Raw genomic sequence first — 25958 nt, 5'->3', positions numbered from 1 at the left:
GTAAATAAACCATTAAAAGGAAAAGAACCACACTATTGTTATCTTTTAATACACTTAAAAAAACACAACTTAAATAGTAAATAATGGGCTTGACAGATGGGTCAGTTGTTAGGTCTTTCTGATCTTCCAAAAGACCCAAATTCAGTTCCCACGTTGGGCAGCTTGCAACTGCCTGTAACTCTAGCTCCTAAGGATCTGATGCCTTCTTCCGACTTCTGTGAGCATTCTCTCTCTCTCTCTCTCTCTCTCTCTCTCTCTCTCTCTCTCTCTCTCTCTCTCGTCTCTCTCTCTCTCTCTCTCTCACACACACACACACACACACACACACACACAAAAGAAAATAATTCTCAAGAAAACAGGAAAGAAAGTATTCTGATGAACATGATTAGATTACACAGCAATTAGCTTTCAGTGCTGTGATAGAATAGGAAGGATAAGGAGAGGAAGTGGAGAGACTGCTATGAGCTCCCATGTTATTGTAGCTGCGTTAGTCTTTTGAGGGTTTCTTTCCCATTTTTCTCCAGCCCAACAAACCCTGAGACACGTCCCATTAGTTTGCACCAGTGGGAGCCCTTAAAAGCCATATGTCCCCTTTCACCTGGACTAACACTGGACTTTCCCTTAAGTAGACATTGAGTATGTCTTGAAAATGAGGAGAAGGGCTATTTGTAACATGTCATGAGGTGTCTGGGGGGCAAGGAAGAGGGAGATGGAATACAAGAATAAGGAGAACTCCACAAAAATGATGTTTTCAACTTTATTAAATGAGATGAAATGAAGTAGCTGAGACATGTTATAAGAACATTAGCTTCTAGAGCCCAGTGTTCGCCTGAAATGCAAATTGTAGACTGGCAAGTGCTTGTAATAAAAACAAATGGTATATAAAAGACATCCAGAAGACTCCATAAAACACATATAAAATAGTAACTCTTCACCAAGAATTCAGTGGTGGCCTGTGTACATGACACCACAGTGCTTGGACTTAGGTAGACATATTTTATCCTGATGGAAATCTCTTCATGTAATTCTCTACACACACAAACACACACTACCCACACATGTAGGTTCCCTAACTAATAATAACTGACAGAAGAAATTAATTGCACCTCAAGCTTTTAGGAAGCTGGTGTTCCTTGGCCCCATGAAAGCAATCTGGGGTAGAACATGGGTGATCAGATGTTCACTGACAAATTCTCACAGTAGGTTTTTCTGGGAGGGATGAGGAAAAGTGGGTGTAAAAGGGAACGCTGCTCCCCTTGTCTTCCACTGGAGAATCCATTGGACTGACTTCCTGAAAATCTTCTGTTTGCCTTCCCCAGGAATGGCGGCCCTAGACAGTAAGGCATCGGGAAAGATGGGCATGCGAGCTGTAGTCTATTACATGACCACCACCATCATTGCTGTGATGATTGGCATAATCATTGTCATCATCATCCATCCCGGAAAGGGCACAAAGGAAAACATGTACAGAGAAGGTAAAATTGTGCAAGTGACTGCTGCCGATGCCTTTCTGGATTTAATAAGGTATGTCCTTGGAACCCGTCCCTGGGGTATATATAAGTCAATCAAACTCTCAAAGACGTATCTGATGGAACCAGCCCTGTCAGGCTTGAGAAAGGCATCACATCTCTCCATCCTTCTAACAGAAGTTGATATTGAGGATCTAGCTTCTGATATGTCATAGCAGATGTGAGATGAACAAGAAGCAGATGAACTGGGATTCCAAAATATCTCACTCCTCTCTAAGTTGTCTCCACTGCGCAGTTACCCTGGACTAACTGGATAACTCTTAATGTTCTTTTCCCAAGTCTGCTCTGTAAGGTAGATTTTTAGCAAAGGATTCCCAATTTAAAATTAGCAGTCTGTATCGTTGTTCACTGCAAGCAGCAAGCGCGGCTCAGCAGGGACTTGCGTGGTCATCTGACCATTGCTGACTAATGCTCCCTCTTTTGTATTATTCGTGAAGAAAGTTTTGGCAGATCACTAATAAAAATTCAGGGGATGCTCTTCAGTAGTGTTTCATAAACAAACTAGGTACTGATTACAATCGAGTCCTATCATTTGAAGTGGAACTGAAGATCATAAAAGCAAGCCAAAGTTTGAGTCCTTTTCCTTCTTTCCCTCTACACTCCAGCCCTTGGATCAGTCAGATCCACTACATATTCGAAAGGAACTCTGAAAGTCAGCGCGGCGAAGCAAACTGTAATCTCAGCCCTGGGTGACTGTGACAGGAGAATCATGAGTTTGAGGCCTGCCTCACCTAGGCTACATAGCAAGACCCTGTCTCTAAACGGATTCTGGGAGGCCCCAACATATAATGAGATAAGATGTTTTGTCACCACCCCTGACTGTTAGAGAAAAAGAACTGTTAGCAGAGCCCAGAAAGAGCTGCCATCATAGGAAATGGGCCTCAGAGTAGGCGCTCTAACTAGAACGAGATGGAGGGAGCTTCAGTCAAACTGAACCAGGGAATATGTAGACAGACTTTTTTTTCTCTTATTTCCCTGTAAGCTGTCAGCAAATGCCACTAAACAAAACCAAAAGGAGTCAGAAAGCAAGCAAATCATTTTCTGTGTTCCCTATGGGATAGGCCCTAGGGCTCAGCACGGAATACGGGATGGATCTAACAGCGCAAATGGTGGATGTCCTACCACAGGCCTCTAGATTCCTGTCTGCTTTGCGTTCTCCCACTGTGCAGCACCAGCCTTTCTGGTCAAAACTTAACCTCTTCTTCCTCTTTCCATCATACCTGCAAAGAACTAAAGTTGCCTTGCTAGCTAGCTACTCCCAAGGGTTCCCCATTGCTCCTCTGAAAGAAGCTTCTTCAAGGAACTCATTTCAAGAGTGTGTCAAGAAATGTTTGGAGAATAGGGTCTCCTTTGTGGTACCTCTCCATTCCCACCAGGGACAACCTCATGTCATCCATCTGTTAGCCTCACCCAACCACAATAAGACCTTTTCTTGAAAGCCTTTTCATAGAGTAGATCCCAGTGCTCTAAAGGTAGCAACTGCTTTGTATTCCCTGCCCAGAGAGAGCAATAAGGAAGATACATGTGCATGGGGGGAGTTGGAGGTAGACAAGGAAAGGGGGAAATGATATAATTATATTATAATTTCAAGCAATTAAAAGGTATTACAAAAAGATCCCTGCATGTTGGTAACTGATAACTATGTCTTAATAAGTTTGTGGAACTAATTACAACTTTTACTGTTTTCATGAAGCAATGGTTAGTTTGGGTTGGGAATATTGTAATTGTCCTCCTTTGTAATTTTACCTTTGAAGAGTGAGATCTTATTATCCCCAGTTTAGCTGACCCATCAGAGCATCATCCTAAGTTTCTATCCTTTGCCCCAGGAAAAGGTGTGTGACTGACCTGCCCCCAACTTAGCTTGGGAATTTATCTTAGAAGCTCTTTGAATATACCCTTGCACCATAGAAAACAAAAACAAACAAACAAAAAACCCACAGAGCACAGATTGGAAGAAAAAGAAAGCAGGAGAATCCAGAAAGCAGCAAGAAAGAGACAAGCAATTATAGCACTAAAGTATGAGTTTGACAGCACACAGTCTCTAGAATCCCAAGTCCATGAGTCATGCTCCCTCCTCTCAGTCTTCCATCTTAGAGCCCTACTGACAGTGTAATCCACTCTCCTCCTTAATAGATGAATCATCGACGGAGACCTAAGTGGTTGCCATTGGTTTGGCCAGTGTCACAATCCTGACCAAGACTGTTTCTCCTCCTCAAACACGACCCTGACACAGTCTCTGAGGAAGTGACAAACTTTGCCACAGAGGCCTCAAGTTCAAATATTGGGTCAAGCTCTACATTGACTCCCAAAAAGCCTCAGACTCTCTAGGATGCTGACTCTCTCCCTGAAAGCCTGCAGAGAAAAAAAAACTCTGTGGTACCACTAATCATGTCTTTTGATTCCAATCTTTTGATCCCTAGACCCATAGCACATCCAGAGTCAGCCAACTACTGATGGAAAAAGAGTCTCTGGTCTCACTTATTCTTCCAAGCAGTGGGGTTTTAATAATCTAATGGCCAACTGAAAACTCCCATGAGCTGAGAGGAGGATGAGAGAAGGATATTTGGGTTGAACTGGTGCTTCCCTGGAAAATGTAAATTGCATGAACCACACAAAGGAATAGCCATGTATCCATTTCAAGTGACAGTATCTTTGTTCTTCCATTTGCTACTTGATTCAATTCAGTCTTTACCTTGGACACAGTGAAGCAGTATTTAAGGATCAAGTTACTATTGGAGAAGTTTTGCAAATGACCCGCTGTTTTCTTTGCAGGAACATGTTCCCTCCCAATCTGGTGGAAGCCTGCTTTAAACAGGTAAACGCTCTCCAGCTACCAAGCCACCTTTTAAATTCTTCTTCAGGGACTGGAAAGTGGTTCAGTGGTTACGAGAACTGTCTTCTCTTTCAGAGGATCCAAGTTTTCTGTTTGCAGCACCTATGTCCAGTGACTCACAATCACCAGTAACTTCAGCTCCACTAGAGTCAACACCTCTAGCCTTTGCAGGCACCTGAATCACATGCTCATACCTACACACACACACACACACACACACACACACACACACACACACACACACACACAAATTAAAAATAATTAAACTTAAGTTCCTCTTGAACATACCATGCCAGTAGGACCCCTCTCTCTTGCATTTTCATTCTCTAAAGTATGAAATGTGTCTCTGGCCAACTATACAGATAGAAAGTGCTAGGATTACCTGGGAAACTTGGGTGACAATGGCCCTTTACTTGTATTAAAGGTGGCCTAGTTGCCAGGCACACTTATATTGCACACAAACAGCACATTTAGTTTAGGTTATTTTTAAGAGGGCTAATTGGGAGTCCCTCTCTTTCTTCCCCTCCTTGGGCTCCCACGCAAAAATGTCACCAAAGCAAGCAAATTCAAATATAAATAAATGCACTAACAACTTGCTTTAAAGTTAGACAGACTATTCTGGTTTCTGGGTTTGATTTAAAAATCACTGGTCTACTTATTAAGAGTCTTGGAGATTCTAGAGAAGAACCATATCAGAAAGGAATGGCATCATCATTTACGGAATGCTTGCTGTGTGCCAAGCACCAATGTAACATTTAGTCCTCACATGAACATGATGAGTAACACTGTCTTCGCTTCACCCGTGAGGCCACTCGTTTATGAGAATGGGGGATTATGTAATAAGCACAAGTTCTCACAAGTATCACAAGTAGAGAAGGACAGACCCAGAATTCAGACCCATGTCCTCCCTCCTCTGATTCCTAGAAAGCAACACTGAGTCTCCACCTGGAGGCCACGGTGAGGTTCAGCCCTTTGTGCCTCTTAGCAGTTCTTGGCTCTCTATATGGTGGATACCAATATCTTCTAGTATTTGGGAAATGTAGTTCTTTCTGGCCTTACTCCATTAGAAAAGCTTGGTTGCCAAAGCTATGAAAGGGGAAATATACTGTAGATTAAATGCTAATTCCCAGACACTCCTCTATGTAGTGTCAATTCACCTAACCTTTCTGCTTAGGACCTACGAATTAAAACCAAACCCTGACCTCATGGAGAACTGGGTTTTACACATGTAAGACACCATCTTTCCCTCCCTTAGACTACTTGTAAAAGCAACACACAAGTAGATTGCAAGATCAAAACACGCTCCCTTCTTAAGAAAAAAAAAAACACAGGAAGCCAATAGAGTGCAGGAGGATTACAAGTCCAAGGCTAGCCTGGGCTGCAGAGTGAGTTCAAGTGTATCCTGAGTGATTTAATGAGACATTGTCTCACACCATAAAGCAAAGAGTAATCAAGGTGGCTTAGCTGGTAAAGGCACTTGTCACCAAACCTGATGACTTGAATTCAATCCCTGGGACCCACATGTTGGAAGGAGAGAAATGGCCCTCCCAAATTGCTCTCTGACCTCCACATGTGCCCCTATCCCCACTAGACAAACGAATGTAACAAAAATTTAATTAAATAGTATGTATGTATGTATGTACGTACGTGTGTGTAACAGAAAGAGGACTATGGATTCGGTCTAGGTGTAGAATGCTTATAGAACACATGTAAGACCATGAGTTTAGTTCCCAGGACCACAAAAGTAAAAAATGCTCAGGCAGCCAAAAACCTAACTTCCTTTATTCAAGAACTACAGGAGCAATAAAGAGTAAATCCTTTTCAATTCAGCAAACGCACCCAGTCTGTTCATGAGCTGGCAATGGATGGCATCAAAACTGCTGGTTTCTACATCTGTTAGATGGGGAAAGTGCTGACATTTGGGGGCTTGCATTCAGTTTGGGTCCATTTGCAGGGCTGTGCAGGGGGAAGCAAATGTGTTGCCCTAAGGTCTGTTTGGCTTAGACTAGAACGCAAATAAAGTTTTTGAGGAGGCTCTAAACTGTGTCTAAAGGTGAAGAATAGGAGGTTTAGGACAGGATGAGCAGGTCTGAAAATGTACCCTGGGGAACCCACAGAATACACAAATGCCCGGGTGAAGAGACTGAGAGTTGACTGTAATAGAATTTTATGTGTTTTGAAAATAGCCGGCAATCCACAGCATTGACAACTGACCATGCCCTTGTTTGGAGACAGTGGTTTCCCAATAGACCAGAAAGTCTCCTGATCACAAAAATAGCCAAGTAGTTCATGTGTGGCCATGACTTCCTACCTAGATTCCAAACCCAGTCAACATTCACACACCATCACTCACTGCTGCTTTACCACCAATGCTATCAAGGCCAGGTCAGCAATTTCACTTTTCTGGAGATCATATAGGGATAGGCTTAACTGTGGAACTGTGGCTACTGCAATGTTCTCGGCACCTGCTGACTGGAACATCTAGCAGGAGCTATAGTGAAAGGCTTGGCTTAGGAGAAAAGTGACTTGGAGCAAGAAGGTTATCATCACCAGCTACTAAGCAGGGAGCTATTAAGAATAGGAACTTCTAACATCAGGAATGACTTGAAGACTGGTCATTTGAGGATTTCTTTTTCCTGTTCTCTGCAGTGTCTAACCAAGTCTATTCCTGAAGGGCATTGTCACTGAACACCATGAGTCCTCATCAATGTTGTACTTTACATTTTACAAAATGTCGCCACTTGTGGTGCTTAATTTGGCCATTGCCACAATCCTGTGAGGCAAAATCAGTAGTTATCCTGTTTCACAGCTGTGGGATATGTTATGCATGCATGGTCTCCATAGAGGACAGAAGGACTTGGGAATATTTGAGTTTGTGGCTCTTTGGAAATCTCATTATAGTCATTTTACTAAGATTTTAGAAGAACGCAGGTCATTGTGTATGTGAGTCTGACTTCTCTAGCCAGGTATTCCCTGCTCATTGTAATCTGTAATGTATTTGAGCTTGTGTGTACACATTGTGATCCATACGTATTTCACTGCGTGTGTGTGTGTCCATGTTGAGAACAGGTATCTGCCACAAATTGAATAGATAATACATAGGTAGGTAGATAGATAAATACCGCCTATAATGTTGTCCTTTGAATACAAGATAACACATTATAATAGAAAACTTGGTCAACAAGAAAGTATAAAAAGACAAATAAAAATCACTTGGTTCCTGTTGTGCTTCTTATTTTTAAGTTTAAAACCAGCTATGAAAAGAGGAGTTTCAAAGTGCCCATCGAGGCCAACGAAACACTCCTGGACGCTGTGATCAGCAATGTGTCAGAGGCCATGGAGACCCTTACCCGCATCCGGGAGGAGATGGTACCTGTTCCTGGCTCTGTGAATGGGGTCAATGCCCTAGGCCTAGTTGTCTTCTCCATGTGCTTCGGTTTTGTGATTGGAAACATGAAGGAACAGGGGCAAGCCCTGAGAGATTTCTTTGATTCCCTTAACGAAGCCATCATGAGATTGGTAGCAGTGATAATGTGGTACGTATTTCTATGATCTTCCTAGCTGGGTACAATTGTTTATTGCAATGGGTGTGTGTTCTGTTCTGCGAAAGATGTCACCAAGCCAGATGGACAGTTGCAGTGATCTTTTTCTGGAAACCACAGAAAGTTGGTGTATTTCTGGCACTGTCAAGGCCCTGAACCCAAAAGTACTTCCTGGTTTTGAAAAGGTTCAACTTCCTTACCCCATCCACCCACTTGACACGTGCCTAGTTATTCATTCACACAGTTATATTGAGTTTCTACCCTATGATAAGAATAGAGTACCAAGCATACTAGCTGCAGCAACAGAGAGAGCAGACAAGGGCACACTGGGTACTTTCAAGGAAGACGAACAGTGAACAAGCAAATAAATAGCATATTCCTGAGTCCTGAGTGTGGCGAAAAGAAGTGAAAGCGGGGAGAAGGCGGGCCATTTGCTTTGGATGGAACAGAGAGTTTTGGTGTGACTTTTTTTTCTCAGATAAAAATGACTTGGAACATCCAGTTGGACAAAAAGAGAATTCCCAGCAGGAGAAAAAGCAAACACGGGCCCTGGATCATTGGAAGAGGGACCAGGAATGGGTTTTCCTTTCTATTTGAACCCTGAGGAAGGAATCTATGTGGCAGAGCTGTAACAGCCTACAGGAGGGCTCACAGGAAGTATTATGGACTACTAAGCCACAACTTAGAACTTCCTTTAGCAAAATTCAGAGCAGGAGACAAAAGGAAGACTAAGTCCAAAGTGGGAGAGCACTGACCTTGGAAAGTAAACTATCCCCAGCAGGGAGAGGGTCCTGGCTTGGCGTAGGCCTTGTGTTGGAGTTACTTTTCTTTCATCCTTGATTTTTAATATCTAGGGTCCTTCTTGGCACCTGGGGCAGGAAGGCATCAATCGTTGCAAAAGCATTCACTTGCCAACATGATTAAAAATATCCTTTGTCTCTAATGCCCCCAAAGTCCATAGAAATCCACTTCTTAGGAGTTTGCACAAGACGAATATGAACTTGGCACAACGACAGATCAGAATGTGGTCCCCACAGGAGCCTTCACTTGGAAGGCTCCTTTGAAATCCTGGCCGGGCTGAAAGTGGACATTTATCTTCATATTATTAAAATGCCTCCACCTCTCACCCCTTTCATGAAAGGAGCCCATTCACGGCCACTGAATGAACCTCACATGTAGCTTTTCTAGCTATGCGTTCGCCTACACACTCCACATTGAATTATTACATTTCTGAGAGCAGGTACTTCTGCGATTTCCTGGCCTGCTTTTTTAAAGGGCCTTTGAAAGGAGCATTGTGTTTCTTGAGTTGCAGCAAGTCCTCCGCAGTTCCCATCAGACTCTTCTCCTTGAGAGTGATTGCCTTCGTCTTGGGCAGTGTGTTTCATTTTAGATTAGTGCACACATTATGCAAAGGGAGTTAAAAGTCGGCCTGTGAGCAAGTAGGGTTAGTCCAGCATGTATGAGTAGTCATGGGGCCATTTACCCATTCTTGTAGGGACTGTGATCCACAGTCTGTGGATAAGTACTTAATTCAAATGCCTATAACCTAACCAGCAGCCATACATCCACACACTTTATTAATTTTAATAGCTCTGGGTTTATTTTATGGTCTTCTATTTATGGTGAGTGGTAGTAGTATTTATTTTGCATAGTAGCATAAAATTTCCTGTGAAAGGAAATTTACTTAAGTATAAAAGGTGACTTGAAGACAGTCACTAAGTAATGTATTTTAAGTGGAGCAGAGCTATGGAAGAAAGCAATAAAAGTGGCCCTAGAGCAGTGGTTCTCAACCTTCCTAAAGCTATGACCCTTTGATACAGTTCCTCATGTTGTGGTGACCCCAACCATAAAATTCTTTTTGTTGCTACTCCATAACTATAGTTTGCTACTGTTATGAATTGTAATGTAAGTATCTGTGTTTTCTGATGGTCTTAGGTGACCTCTGTGAAAGGGTCGTTCAAGCCCCTAAAGGGAAAGTGACACACACACTGAGAAACCCTGCCCTAGACTAAGAAAGCTGACCCTGCCAGACAAGGCATAGCGTAGTATGGCATAGCATTCCTCCTGCTTTAGCTTGGGAAGCAGGTTGCAGTATGGAAAATGTTCTGAAAAGTGTGGATATTGGTATAGTGGTTTGTTCCAGGTACCTAGCTGGAGTCGAGAGGGAAAGGGAATTGCCGGCATCTGAAGACCCAAGCAGGGACCCAATCGTGTTTAGGAAAATGGAGATGAGGACCAAAACTTCTTCTCCTTTCTAAGGTCTAGGGCCAGTGGGCATTGGGTGGGGTGCTCTAAAGCAATTCAGAGTAATTTATAAATATCTGGAGGATTTTGAATTTTAAACAGAGAAGAATAACTTCTGTAGTTTCTACAGGACACCGGTTGGAAATTCCCCGTCTTTCCCTCTTTGATTCTTTTTTCTCCACAAGTTGGTAATTTACGTGCAATAACTTATAATATAATAACTCCAATTTGAGCATGTGCTGCTTTCCGTAGGTATGCCCCTCTGGGCATCCTCTTCTTGATCGCAGGGAAAATCGTTGAGATGGAAGACATGGGCGTGATTGGAGGACAGCTTGCCATGTACACAGTGACAGTCATTGTTGGCCTCCTCATTCATGCTGTCATCGTCCTGCCACTCCTCTACTTCCTGGTAACCCGGAAGAACCCCTGGGTTTTCATTGGAGGGTTGCTGCAAGCGCTCATCACAGCTCTGGGGACCTCCTCAAGGTATGTGCATGTATGGGGCTTACTCCTCTAAAAAAGTGTGTCTAAACTTTCACCTTGGACCTGAGCCTCTTGGGGTGGAGGTAAGTAGAGGCATTTTATTCTGGTTTAAATTTCTGGAACATTGAATTGACTTTGTTCACGTCTGATATTGATCATACCTCCTTGGGATCAAGGGAATCGCTATCTGTAAATCCTCTTTGGGGGGGCAAAGGGAAAGGGAGAGGCCTGTCTTGCCCACTGGCTTCCTATCTTCCATTGATGTCTGCTGAGAGAAAAGGAAGAAAATGATGTGGCTCAGGCATCCATGGTATGGGAATAACCACAAGGAAGTCCTCAGAGGAATCCACGCACAGAAGAGTGGCCAAGTGACCCTGTGGGGGCACCACACTACTCCTAACCCCCTACTTAGACAAGTGCTGACTTAGTCAGGATGTGAGAGAGGAAGGGACTATCTGTGCAAAAGACCAAAGGGAAAACACAGACCTACCGGGGACACTCCGTTGACATGCCCTGTTTTGCTGTCCTCAGCTCTGCCACCCTACCAATCACTTTCAAGTGCCTAGAAGAAAACAATGGTGTGGACAAACGTATCACCAGATTCGTGCTCCCCGTGGGGGCCACCATTAACATGGATGGGACCGCTCTCTATGAGGCTTTGGCTGCCATCTTCATCGCTCAAGTTAACAACTTTGACCTGAACTTTGGACAGATTATTACAATAAGGTACAAAGGAAGACTTCTACTCAACATTTTCCTCAGAATGGTTTTAACAGATGAGAAAATGAATGAGGTTTGGTGAAGAAATTGGCTAGGAAGCAGCTCATACATAAACAGGAGGTTGGAGTTGGAGGGAGTAGATGGGTTTAGATGGATGTGTTTTTCAGCTTTTTAACTTCAAGCATGAATATTCATTCTAATAATGCAGAAGTATATGATATGGGAAGGACAACTTCCCTGTTACAATATTAAATCTTTCTGTTAGGTAACCATTGTCCATGACTGACTCCCAAAGAACTTTTCCAATGCAAGGACACAGACAAACTTCTTTTTAGTAATTAGTCATACCACACATACCATGTACCCCTTAATTGGATTGCTCATCAATACAGAATTTACAGATATACCTGGCTCATAATTTAATGTCTACAAAATATACAGTACGAATAATTCTGTTTTAGGAACATTAAGTTATACTCTAATTTTGCAAACATAAAACTATATCTATGGGCAATTTGGAAGATGAAAATACACTTGGAAACCGGATTAGCTTATTCTCTTGAGTTAGTTTGTAGACAGTATAAGATAAATCACAGATCATACAGGTAAGGCAAAAAACTCAATTTTATGGAGAATCATTTAACCCACACTTAAGATATCCAGTGAAAAGTAATTGTCCTTTTTGTGCTTTTCTCAAATCTCTTAGTTTTCTCCTGCAGAGGCAGCTATCATTCCTAGAGGTTTCCTTGTACTCGCCACAGACAGCCCAATGTGTCTGTGCAGATTTAACTCTTGGCCCTTTCTTGGCTCCTGGAGTAAGCCAGGAGCCAGAAGGACTAAGGGCAGCAGGAGGCTTTAAGTCTCCTGGTTCAGATCAGCTACAGCCTTCATTGTTGTGGTCTTGAACTTAGCTAGTAGTAACAGTATGAGAAATTGGACTTTGGTTTTCACAGTTCTTTACTCATATAAATTTCCCTATATACAGAAAAGGTAAAATAACATTACAATAGCTCCTACCTAGACCTACAAATTAACATTTTGCCACGGCCAAGCTCTGTCTCCCTTTCTCGCTGCCTTTTTTCCCTCCCTGCTCCTGTCGGGTTATGTCACTTGTACATCATTCAGTATTCATGTCCTAATAATAATGATATTCTTCTACATGGCCCCAATAATATAATCTCAAAAGTACTTCCAAAATACCCATCCTTCTTCAGATTTCCCCCACTGCACCCCAAAATGTCTCTTGCAGCTTTTTTTTCCTCTCAAATCAAGATCAAATATCAATTTTATGCCTTAAAGTATGTTTTGGATCTCTTTTAATCTTCATCACTCACCCCACATTTTTCATGTATATTTAAAATTGTGTTATAGTCTGTATACATGTGTGTGTTACTAGGAAGGGGTAATAGCCATGTTATACATTAGACTAAAATGATGAGGTTAGGTTACTATGACCAGGAATTGTAAACTGACCAGGGATTGGGATACTTGGCTGACCAGGGATCAGGAGTCTCAATCTAACCACAGTGGAGGCTGGAGATCAGTGTCTCGGTGCACTACATAACCTGCCCTCGGACACATCTTGGCATATTGGCTGAGGAGTCCTGAGTTAACACAAAGATTCAGCTATGTGTGACTTAATGATGAAAATGGCATCAGTAACCTAAGCAAGGTACAGATACATTTCTCTTTAAGGTTTACTTCATGAAGTCTTCAAGGCTGGTTGGTGTTCCATAATGCAAGGAATGAAGGTTGCAGTTCCAAAGTTTCTAGGTAGCCCCTGCATCCAGGTGGTCTATGATGCTTTTCACCAGTTACTAATTTTTGCCAGTGGGAAGAGGGGGAAGTCAGAGGTCAGCCAATCACTCCATCTGTGTTTCATGGGCCATAATTTAAGAGGCTGGGACATGTTAATTTCATTATTGGTGGCCTCACCAACTTGCTATTCTAGTGCCATAGCAGAGAAGGAGTATGGGGGGAAGTCATAAGCGGTTTAGATCTTGTCAATACTTTATTATCCATGAGGGGGCAGTTTCACATTCTCACATCACCCTCCCAAATAAGTTTCAGACAATTAACATACTGACCACATACACACACACACTTTCTCTCTCTCTCTCTCTCTCTCTCTCTCTCTCTCTCTCTCTCTCTCTCTCTCTCTCTCTCTCTCTCTCTCTCTCTTCACACACACACACAACACACACACACACACACACTCACTGACTCACGCACGCACGCACATGCACACGCTCCAACACTCCTGTGAGCTCCTTGGCGGTGCTGGGGTAAACCCAGGGCCTCACACATGCTAGGCAAATGCTCTACCACTGAGTCACTCCCTTCTGCTTCCTTTTAGACCTTACAAAATGATTGTAAGGACATAGAAAAGGACACAACCACCAGTTTCCTTACTTAGAAATGGTCTCAGTAATAAAGCCCACTTCACGGGGGCCATTGTGACGATCAAGTGGAGCAAGCCAAGCTCAGCATATCAGCTGACACATAATAAAAAGTGCATGATCAGTTTTAATCAGTGCGACTACTAGTTCATTGTTTTCATTTACTTATTTCCATTTTTTCTAATGCAGGTCCTCCACTCAAGCATGGGAACATGAGTTTTTTTTGCAGTACTCTCTATTAGGAGGCATTTGTAAACTTTTCTGTTTTGGTCCTTCTGTCAACAGCATCACAGCCACGGCTGCAAGCATTGGGGCAGCTGGGATTCCTCAGGCGGGTCTGGTCACCATGGTCATCGTGCTGACATCTGTGGGCCTGCCCACAGATGACATCACACTCATCATCGCAGTAGACTGGTTTCTGTGAGTATTCAGGGACTGTGTTGTGACTCACACGGCAGCTCCCACCCAAAGCTCATCCCCTTCTCGCCCCTCACCCCAATTCTAGAATAACAAACAGCCTAAATGGACTTGCAGAAGGACAGAGCAGAAGACACACCAGCTTGTAATTCAGACTTCCTCTTTACTTAGTCCCCAGTCCTTATCTAGAGTCCCAGACTAACATGTCATACAAGTCCCCTCCTCTCAGCCTGTAGGGCACATCTGGCTACTCTCCCTTCCACTCCATAAAGCCACTCAGAGTTGGGAAACCTACTGTCTGCAAAGCTGACATAAGTCAGCCAGGCTCTCTCATGGGTTGCACAACACACCCTCTCAGCAGCTGGAGCAGCAGACCCCACTTGCCCGCTCAGCTCCTCCTTGGGCTCCCCATTACAATGGGGTAATTCAGGGCAGATGTTTGTGTCTGAGACCCATAAGGTGAGAGATAGCTGTGCAGGCAGAGCTCATATCATCCAGCAGAACTGATCTGGCACGCTGAGGAAAATCCCAAGAAATGTACCCTCCACATCCTTAAACACCACCATGTAGGGCCTGTCTTCAAGCCTTCTTCCCTCACCCTTCCAGGGTTATTGTCTGTCCCTAGTCTCTCATAAATTCCTGTCTACTGGAAATTTTGTGTAAGGGGTGGCCAAAGAGAGTATCTAGGAGAACACATTGCATGCTGGTGTCCACATGGGACACTAGAGCTAGGAAGAGTCCAAGCATGTACACCAAGGCCAGGAGACATGGCATGAGTTCCTAGGTTACTTGGGTCATCACCTCAGGCCCCACGACAGTATCAGCCTACCTAGCCACGATAGTTTCTACCTCCCTAAAAGTGGAGATACCTGTGTCCTCTGCCTGCTATTGGCCTATAGGGATTAAATTCAATGACAGGTAAGAAAGAACTCAGTCCATGATCTGGTTCTGAGGCATCAATTGACACCAACACTTTGAGGCTAGGGCTGTAGTTAGGTTGGCAGAGTGTTTGCTTAATGTACATGAAGATCTGTGTTCATTCCCCATAACCAATAAACTGGGGTGGGGCAGAGGGGGGGATTGTGCAAACCTGTCATCTCATCGTGTGGTAAGTGAAGTCAAGAGGATCAAAAGTTAGGTGCTGTCCTCCAAGGCCACATGAGTTCAAAGGCAGTCTGGGCTAAATGGGAACCATGTCTCAACAAAAACAAAAGGGACTTTGGTAGACTACAAACTTCCACTTTCAAGACTTCTTTTATCTTTATGGGTAAAACTGATTGAAATGGGCAACATATTAAAGCTATATGGTTTACACCCACTACCATAGTATAAAAACTCACACATGTTTTCATTTCTTTTAAAAGTTAGAATAATAATTCCTTATGTGCTTATGTAAATAACATTTTTTTGTGGAAAGTGATCACTTCTAGACAAAAAGGTTAGGGGAAAGAATGGCACTATGTTACATTTTGTAAGTCCCTTAAATGTCCTGCTTAATATCAGACAGCTGAGACTGTCCTGACTGCCACTGCATCCAGGGTGCAATGAGGTTATACATCGCATCACCTATACAAAACTTACCACAAATTCCTGAGAGTATAAGAGTAAAGGGAACAAAGGAGACCATGGTAATACTATAAAAATGGTTTCTATCCCAGGACACCTCCCCGAGGAGCCACTGTACCGTGGTCTGAGAACTATTGGTACAATGGCAGGTGAAGGGAGGAAAGAGAAAATGTTAAATAAAAACAGAAAAGGGGACTGGAGAAATGGCTCATTTGATACTAGAGCTTGCTGTGTAAACATGAGGGCCTGAGTTCCATTCTCAGCTCGGTACCTGTTAAAAACAGCAGGGTACCATGGCACACACCTATAATTCCAGCACTTGCACTGGAAAGGCAGAGACAGGAGGATCTTTGGAAATGGCTGGCAAGCCAATCTCACTAAATCAGTGAGCTCCAGGTTCAACAAGAGTCCCTGTCGCAAAACATAAGGTGGAAAATAATTGAAAACCACACTATTGGCCTCCAAACGTGTGTATACAGGTGAGCTCACACACACACACACACACACACACACACACACACACACACACACACACACCAGGAAAAGGTTGTATGCAGGGAGAGGAGTTTCGTCAGCCCTCACTGTCCACCTTCTGTTTATAGCCAGACTAATCACTAAAAACTAATCACCTACTTGTCCTTTTTTTTAAAGATTTATTTATTATGTATACAATATTCTGGCATTCATGTCTACACACCAGAAGGTTGTGAGCAACCATGTGGTTACTGGGAATTGAACTCAGGACCTCTGGAAGAGCAGACAGCACTCTTAACCTCTGAGCCATCTCTCCAGCCTCTTGTCTTTATACCTTTTGACAGTGACTGTTGTAGGTGTGTGTCAAGTATGAAATCATTCCACTGGAGGGGTACACACTACAAAGAATAAAGAGATGCTTCTAAACCCTCCTCCAGCCAGTTCGCAATAGAAGCTGGGACATGGTGATATTCATGGAACCCTCTCTTTTCCTCCCTTCCTGCCCCACCCACCTGCAGGGACCGCCTCCGAACCACCACCAATGTGCTGGGTGACTCCCTGGGAGCAGGGATCATTGAGCACTTGTCGCGCCATGAACTGAAGAACCGAGATGTTGAAATGGGGAACTCCGTGATTGAGGAGAATGAAATGAAGAAGCCATATCAGCTGATTGCCCAGGACAATGAGCCTGAGAAAACCGTGGCTGATAGTGAAACCAAGATGTAGACTACACAGAAGTGCTTTTCTTGAGCACCAGGCTCCGGGAAGCCATTCTGCAATGTGTCCATCTCATTGAGCTCCCTCCCGCAGTGAGAGCCCCATCACTTTTCCTCCCTACTCTGTTAGGATTGGAAAATGTCCAAAAGCTGAGGAGGGCTTGGCAGCAACTGAAATATACAAGTTTCAGACCACATTTGAAATTTTTAACTCATCTCATATTATTCTTACCAAGTAAGTTACTGGAATCAAACATAGTTTTGATATTACACATTTAGATGGCAAACAATCATATGTGATTGTTTTATAAGCAAAAGCATTGAACAAATGTTAGGTTAAAAGTTTTTAAACCAATCTTCAAAGTTTAAAAATCCTTCAGAACACAATTGAGTCTTAGTCTTAAAAAGTAACAACTCAATGAGTAATTACCAGTTACCTTTGGGGTAGCAGAGATGTTGCCCCATTTCTTCTGACTTCTATCCTGACATTATCAGTACCAGGGCAATGTGCACATGTACACAGCACAGCTGTGAGGAGGAGCAGAAAGTGTGTTCTAGACAGAGACTCATCTCACCCCTTGGCCTCAGTGTTCTCATCCAGAGAATGAGTGACTCCTCTAGACACACGGCCTCTCTAGCAGAGATTGCTGTGACACCAAGAAGACCCTGCCTGCCCTGTATAACATGGAGATCTAAAAAGGACACTTAATGGAATGCACATTTCTCTCTAGGCACAGGCTTTGTGTGGCTCACTGGGTCCCGGGTCCAAAATGTTGGTTATATAGGTAGACATGTGGAAGGCCATTCCAGGAGTGGGGTTATTTGTGGGGGCCCCTTCGCCTGTTTGGGGGTGTTGTTTGTTTTGCTTACCTGTACTACAAGCACTCCCTTCTTGGGTATTCTTCCCAAACCCAAGGGATGGCTCTAAGAAAGCCTTCTACCACCCCTCAGCCGACAATTAGATGTTTAGGAAATAAACAGAAGACTAGCAACTAGCAAGTATGCTCATGGTCTTACTATGGAACACTAAAGAGCAGAGAAAGAATAGAGTATGGCCAACATTACAAAGGCAGGATTCTTTAATCCCAGCACGGGAGGCAGAGGCATGCAGTTGATCTCTGTAAGTTAGAAGCCAGGCTGGTCTACAGAGTAAGTTCCAGGACAACCAGGGCTACACAGAGAAACCCTGTCTCGAAAAATAAATAAGTAAAGATCAAGACTAGTTGGTCTTCTTTACAAACCAGTAAAAGGGAGAGCTACATCTCAGCCCTTTTTGTTAACCTGAACACAGTGTCTTTAGTTCCCAATTAGTCCAGAAAGAAATTACATATAATGCCACTTCTTTCATATTTTAGCGTCAAACAAGTGAGATTAGATTTCTGGGACAGATCCATGTGCTAGGTGGATGATCTCATCTCTGAAAATGTTGCTTTTGATTTTGGATTTTGTTTTGTTTTACAACTTAAACTGAAGTTCTTAGAAAGAAATAAGCAAGATACTTCTTTGTATAGAAATGCCACTTGGCGAATCATTCGAAATTCTCATCTAGAGTGGGGCTTGCTTTAGTTTTGTTTGTGGTCCTACAAAAAAAATGGTAGATGAATCAACTTGAAAATAACATCAATGAGGATGGAAGAAATTACAACAGGGGCATTACTTTCAGGCAAGGCAGCCCCCAGGTTTAAAGGAGATTAATTATTTTTACCCCCTTAGAATATTCAGTCAAAGATATTCAGTGGGAGCCATCAGATGGTACCAACTGCCTTAGTTTCTGACCAAAAATGTTGAATGGACATAATTACGCTAACACACTGAGTATCTAGAAATGGCATCTCCCAATCTACAATTAGAGATATTTCATAGATCTTGAGCATTTCATGCATGTAAAGGTTAACACTAGGCTATGGTGGAGTAATCATTTAATAATGGCAAGCTCTATTTTGGAAATACACTACAGAAGTTAATGTATGTGGCAGTCATTTTACAACACTAGCAGAATGAAACTTAATCATGTCAAATTAATACTCTTACCCAGTGTGAGGGTTTTTTGTTTGTTTGTTTTGTACTAACCATTTCTTATGAAAACAGGCCCTCTAAAGGTTATTCCTTTGCCAGTCTGTCAGAGGTTCTGCATATGCAGTGCGCCCACTGTGGACTGAAAAACATTACTTTGTAGATGTATTTTCAATAAAGAAAAATAGTTTTACATTAATGTATTTGCATAGTGTTGTTATTCTTTTCCCCATTTATGGACATACTGTAGTGAGCTCAAGACATGCTAGAGAAAGATGCCACTCTGAACAGTAAAATCTTAGCAGAATGGGGGGGAGGGCACAACGCCACCACCAGACGCGACTTAGCCTAGAGGCAGTGTGTAATGCCATTCTGTGGTTCAGCTCCTAAAACAGAAGGCAAAAGAGGAAGAGATGCCGGATGGATGGTGCGGTGACAACTTGTATTTAGTTGCTCAGGTCGGATTCCGATATCTGTGTTGGGAATCAGAAAAGCTAACGCTACCATGGGACTCTTTCAAACAGTGATTTCCTGTCTGACCTTCAAATTAAGTAGATTTATCTCTGTGATTATGGCTGCCATTTAGAAAAAGAGCAAAATTAGATCCCAAAAGGTGTTTCAAAAGCAGCCCTAGTTACTAATAACCAATTATGGAGAACTATTTTCCCTCCAGCTCCTTAATAAAGAATGGATGGACAGACAGTATCATAAATCCCTGGCCTGAAATTCTAGCCTTAGGTCCTTTAATCTCTCTGGCTACCAGCAGGGGGCAGTAGGCATTTTGGGAAAGCTTCAGCGGGATTACAGAGCTTCACTGCGTATTTGCATTTTTCTTAACTTTCATCAGCTTCTCTATAGGATATTAATTAGGATGGGAGTTTTTACAAACCACTGTATTTGAACCTTTTCCCAACGCATAGATGATGTTCACTTAGCGAGTTTGGGAGTAGGTAGGAGATTGCTCACAGCTAACAGAACGAAACCTGGTCACCCTAAAGACAGCGATTATCCGCAATCCTGTGAAATAATCTGGACGTTGGATTGCGTCCCAGGCGGTGCCACGGCAGATCAACCCACTGCTAGAAAGTACTCCCTCCTTAACCAGTTTCTCTTCAACGGCAGCCTAAGGTGGAGTCTGTGAAGCCCCACAGAGCCATCTTATGGATCTGGGCGAGCATGGTGAAACTGTGGAGGGGCAGAGGAACAGTCTAACCCGAATGAGAAGGAAACAGGTAGAGCCCCCCCCCCACGTGGGTGGTCGTAAATCTGCTCACAAACAGAACTATGAAAGAAAAAGAAAAACCCCGGCTAATATTTTTCACTGTTTCTAAGCAAATACATTTAACTTTTTTTTTTCTAGCATGTTTTTAAACTTCTAGTCCTTCCTAACGGGGGGGGGGGGGGCTGAGCACCGTTTTAGTGAATCTTAAGGGAGCTTGGAGGAAGGGTTTGTTTCCCCCTGGAGGGCAGCTTTATGGGCAAGACCCCGCTGGGGTCCGGAACACAGGGCCTCTTTCCGGGCAGCCCGCTAGGCACTTGACCCGAAGCTGCTGTCAGTCATCAGGCCTCTGCGTTAGTGGGCTGTGTCTCCTCTGCTCCCACCCGGGTGGTCCCAGATCTGGATCAACAATGCCTAGCTCTGTGTGGCCTCCTCTCCCAGCCAGGGCAGCTGAGAGGTGTCACGACTGGGGCACATTCTGAATGAATAAACCCACAAAAAAAGGAACGGAGCTGGAAGGGAACTGCGATTAGTGTCCTGAAGTGGGGAGTGAGGAGAAATCCGGGGAACATCCACTAGCTATCACGGAAGCACAGTCAGGACCACCACGGAGGAGGCTCTGGCCTGCTGCAGGAGAATTCACCTGAGTAAACGCCTAATTCTAAAATCTTCAGTAACAAGCGGGCTTAATCTGTAAACAGCCATCAAGTGCTGTAAAATTCCCGAAGGTCTCCATTTCTGCATTCCCTCTGCCACCCTACCTATGCAAAATCTCTCCAAGGGGCCCCATTGTCCTAGGCATCCTTGAATTTTCCTCTCTCACTGCCTTTCAGGTGGCCTCTCCACAAGTGGTTCTCAACCTGAGGATCGCGACCCTCTGATGGGTTCACCTAAGACCATCAGAAAACAGAGATATTTGCGTTACGGTTCGTAACACTAGCAAAATTACAGTCACGAAGCAGCAACGAAAATAATTCCGTGGTTGGTCACCACAGCATGAGGAAGTGTATTAAAGGGTTGAAGCTTAGGAATGTTGGGATCCATTGCTCTGCAGTCTAGAAGACTCTCATTCTCCCATACTTTCTCAGTCACACTTTCGCACTCTGAAGGCAGCATGGCAACACCTCCTGCCCATAGGCAGAAACGCCCTGCCCACAGAACTGCTACTCCAGGCTTGAGTTTTAGGACATTCACATTTCAGTAAATTCTATCCCTGCAAGTAGAGTTGTCAGATAAAATACAAGACACCCCATTAAACTTGAGCTTCAGGTAAGTAACAAAATTGCTTTAGTGTAAATATGAAATAAATAATACACTGAGTATGCAAAATAGGACACTGGATATTCTACATTATTTGATAACATGGGAAGTCTGCTTACAAGTGAAATGAAAACTAGAAAATAATTTCTGTGTGACTCGGTACAGCAGATATAATATGTGAAAGAGTCTGTGTGTTTTGGGGAGGTATCTTCATTATACCCATTTCAATTTTTAATTGCTCATAGAAAGGGAAAACATTCTTAAAAACTTCTACTTCTAGAATTCCGCACTGTTTATTTCTCTTGGCAACACTAACACTGATTATGTCCCTGTAACTCTTGTGGGCACCATTTAAAGGCCTGATGGATGGCCTCTGAGGCTCGGCACAACTGTCTTAAATAAGTTAAACGATGTTTGGTTTATCCGTGCGTGAAGTATCTGAAGGCTCACATTTGCTTCCCTCTCACTTTCTCCTTCCCTCCTCTCCCCCTACGCCCTCCCGACCCCAACTTAGAATATTTTCTTAAATCCACTAAAATACACAAATGTCATTAACAATGCTTTCAAGAGATGGGCACTTTTCTTTTTATTTAGGGGTGGCTTTTAGAAAAGTACCTGAGCATCTGCCATAGTGTCCTATTCAAACCTATTTTCCAGTGGCCATAAAGAGGGAAATGGGACGTTCTTTTCAAAATCTTTTCCAGACTCTGTGAATGGCAGTTACTCCACAAGAGCCCCTACATTAAGCCAGGCCTGATGGCCAGGACCAGCAGGGACCACCGGGGACTGCAGAAGAAACAATTACACTCTCCCCAGCGATGGCAGGTACATGGCCGCTTTCAAGAGGACAGTGAATCTACTGGGAAATGTCATCAGGTGGCAACTTAGGGCCCCTTTCTCTAACTCTGTAGGTTCAGGGGATCATAAAAATGTCCCGAATGTGCCCAGCCAGGAGCCTTGAGACATAGTCACTGGGAGAGAAAATAAGGAGCATTTAGGAATCAGTTCCGGTCAGTGTGAGCCGATCGGACGGCCTGTCTTGGGGAGATGGCGGCCAGCCAAGATTCTGTCAACCATACCCATCTGAAAACTGTCACCCACACCCACTGCATTGATACAGACAGGAGCAGCGGGGATCTAGGCTCCACCTGAGTCCGTGGTGGCCTGGAAGGAACTTAACCAGAAGGCGAAGACAGTAAACTGATGTTTTCTAGGAGGGAGGCTGTGAGGAGGAGTCCTGTCACCCCTGGAAACCAGCATCTCCAAAATTTGCCAGAGGTCTTCAGGAGGGGCCCAGGCACTGCACGGGCTGGGGGGGGGGGTAGACCAACAGTCCCTGCCAGGGTCTGCGAAGCTTTTGTCAGGCCTGGTTCTCTCAGCAGCCTGGCGCTGCATGGTGGTTTTGTGAAGCGCATAATTCGACACTCTGAAGAGACCACCCAGCTTCCTCTCCCAGAGTCTCCCAGAGAACAAAACTGTCCCTCTGTGTGCCGGTGACCTCTCCCTCCGACGGCCCCCTCCCACTGCCGTCCTGGCCTCACAGCCAAGTTGAAATGGAAAAGCCAGTCAAGTCTTCCCTTGGTGGGAACCAGAGGTTGCGACGCTAAAAGGGCCCACAGAGGAAGACCACTCTGAGCCTGGAATACTGCTGCCACCGCGTGGCAAGGGCCTCCCGGCCCAGAGCAGCCCACGCCTTAGGAAGCACTAAATGTTCTCCCATTGTGAATGGGCTCAAGGAGGGCTGTAGGTTGAGAAATAGCTCAGAAGTCTGAATAAAAACTGAACTTGAAGAAGTCTGTCTGCAGCGTGGTTCTCAAAGTGTAGGACGGGATAGATATTAAACATCCCTTGGGAACTTACTAGGAATGCTAGTTCTCAGGTGCCATCCTCCACCTGGAGTCAGACACTGGCAGGTGGAACCCAGCAGTCCGCCTTTTTTTATTTATTTTTTACATTTCAATCCCAGTTCCCCCTCCTTTCTCTCCTCCTGCTCCCCACACTTCCCCTCCACCCCACCCCCCACCTCTCTTCTGTTCCTCAGAGAGGTTAAAGTCTCCCCTAGGAAGTCTAAGTCTGTCCCATCATCTTGTTGAGGCAGGACCAAGGTACCTCCCCACTTCCCACACCCCTGTGTCTAGGCTGAGCAAGGTAACTCTCCATATAGAATGGGCTCCACTAAGTCAGTTTGCATTAGTGTTAGGTCTTAGGCTCAATATATTGTCCCAGCCGCACCATTGTCACCTCTATTAAGGGAGTCTACTTCAGTCTTATGCAGGTTCCCATTTGTCAAACCAGAGTCAGTGATCTCACTAGCCCAGGTCAGCTGATTCTGTGGGTTTTCTCACCATGGTCTTGACTCCTTTGTTCATATTATCACTCCTCCCTCACTTCAGTTGTACTCCAGGAGCTCTGTCCAATGATTAGTTGTGGATTTCTGCAGCTGCTTCCATCTGTTTCTGAAAGAGGGTTCTAACTTCTCTGGGGTTGTGGATTGTAGGCTGGGTATCCACTTATGAGTGAGTACATATTATAGTTGTCTTTCTGGGTCTGGGCTACCTCACTCAGGATTTTTTTTTCTAGTTCTGTCCATTTGCCTGCGAATTTTAGGATGTCATTGTTTCTTACCACTGTGTAGCACTCCATTGTGTAAATGTAACACTTTTTTTTATCCATTCTTCAGTTGAAGGACATCTAGGTTGTTTTCAAGGTCTGGCTATTACAAATAATAGTGCTATGAACATAGTTGAGCAAATGTCCTTCTGGTGTGAATGTGCCTCCTTTGGGTATATGCCCAAAAGTGGTATTGTAGGGCCTTAATACTGTAGGTTGATCCCTAATTTTCTGAGAAATTGCCATACTGGTTTTCACAGCAGCTGTGCAAATCTGCACTCCCATCAGCAATGGAGGAGTGTTCCCCTTTCTCCATATCCCCTCCAGCATAAGCTGTCACTATTGTTTTTGATCTTAGTCATTCTGATCAGTGTAAGATGGAATCTCAGAGTGGTTTTGATTTACATTTCCCTAATGATTAATGATGTTGAACATGTCCTTAAGTGTCTTTCTGCCATTTGAGATTGTTCTATTGAGAATTTTGTTTAATCTGTACCCCGTGTTTTTTCCTTTTCTTAATTTAAATTAGAAGCAAGATTGTTTTACATGTCAATCCCAGTTCCCTCTCCCTCCTCTCCTCCCCTGCCCCTACCAACCCCCTGTCTCATCCACTTTCTGCTTCCCAGGGAGGGTGAGGCCTTCCATGGGGGATCTTCAAAGTCTGTCATAACATTTGGAGCAGGTCCTAGGCCCTCCCCCCACCGTGTGTCTAGACTGAGAGAGTATCCCTCTATGTGGAATGGGCTCCCAAAGTCCATTTGTATAGTAGGGATAAATATTGATCCTTTGTCAGAGGCCCCACAAATTTCCCAGGCCTCCTAACTGGCACTCACATTCATGGGATCTGCGTTGGTCCTATGCTGGTTTCCCAGCTATCAGTTTGGGGTCCGTGAGCTCCCCCTTGTTCAGGTCAGATGTTTCTGTGGGTTTCTCCAGCCTGGTCTCATCACTACTCCTACCTCTCTGCAACTGGATTCTAGAAGTTCAGCTCAGTGTTTAGCTGTGGGTGTCCGCTTCTGCATCCATCAGCTACTGGATGAAGGCTCTTAGAAGGACATTTAAGGTAGCCTCTCCACTATTGCTTAGATTGTTAGTTGGGGTCATCCTTGTAGATCTCTGGACATTTTCCTAGTACCAGATTTCTCTTTAAACCTATAATGACTCCCTCTATTATGGTATCTCTTTTCTTGCTCTCCTCTGTTCTTCCCCTGACTCAATTTTCCTGCTCCCTCATGTTCTCCTCTCCTATCCTCTTCTCTTTTTCCTAACTCCCTCCCCCATCATGCTCCCATTTGCTCAGGAGATCTTGTCCCTTTACCCTTCTTCGGGGGACCATGTATGTCTCTCTTAGGGTCTTCCTTGTTTCCTAGCTTCTCTGGCAGTATGGATTGTAGGCTGGTAATCCTTTGCTCTATGTCTAAAATCTATATATGAGTCAGTACATACCATGTTTGTCTTTTTGTGACTGCTGTACCACATTTTTAATTGGATTATTTGGTAGTCTGATATCTAGTTCCTTGAGTTCTTTGTATATTTTGAAGATCAGCCCTCTGTCAGATGTGGGGTTAGTGAAGATATTTTCCAATTCTGTGGGTTGGTGAAGATCTTTTCCCATTCTGTAGGGAGCCATTTTGTCTTGTTGTCTGTGTTCTTTACAGAAGCTTCTCAGTTTCAGGAGGTCCCGTTTATTAATTGTTGCTCTTAGAGTCTGTGCTACTAGTTTTCTATTTAGGAAGTGGTCTCCTGTGCCTATGCATTCAAATGTATTTTCCACTTTCTCTTCTGAGGTTCAGGGTGGATGGATTTATTTTGAGGTCTTTGATCCATTTGGACTTAAGTTTGTGCATGGCGATAGATATGGATCTATCTGCATTCTTCTTCATGTTGGCAGCCAGTTATACAAGCACCATTTGTTGAATATATTTTCTTTTTT

General features: G+C 43.8%; 1 protein-coding gene across 1 annotated transcript in view; it reads left to right on the top strand.

The window, feature by feature from the left end:
- Slc1a3 (solute carrier family 1 member 3) overlaps positions 1-19135 on the top strand; it is a 79633-nt gene extending 60498 nt beyond the window's left edge. The window contains exons 4-10 of the mRNA XM_040757600.1: positions 1320-1524; positions 4302-4344; positions 7606-7898; positions 10401-10634; positions 11163-11357; positions 14036-14170; positions 16726-19135. Coding sequence (XP_040613534.1) covers positions 1320-1524; positions 4302-4344; positions 7606-7898; positions 10401-10634; positions 11163-11357; positions 14036-14170; positions 16726-16933 — 1313 coding nt within the window. The 3' untranslated portion in view covers positions 16934-19135. The remainder of the gene's footprint in view (positions 1-1319; positions 1525-4301; positions 4345-7605; positions 7899-10400; positions 10635-11162; positions 11358-14035; positions 14171-16725) is intronic.
- Positions 19136-25958: the final 6823 nt, after the last annotated feature.

This window comes from Mesocricetus auratus, unplaced genomic scaffold (genome assembly GCF_017639785.1).
Source record: "Mesocricetus auratus isolate SY011 unplaced genomic scaffold, BCM_Maur_2.0 Super-Scaffold_100015, whole genome shotgun sequence".
NCBI classification, from domain to species: domain Eukaryota; kingdom Metazoa; phylum Chordata; class Mammalia; order Rodentia; family Cricetidae; genus Mesocricetus; species Mesocricetus auratus.
Note: the sequence above shows the minus strand (reverse complement) of the source record. Positions and strands in the feature narration are given on the sequence as shown.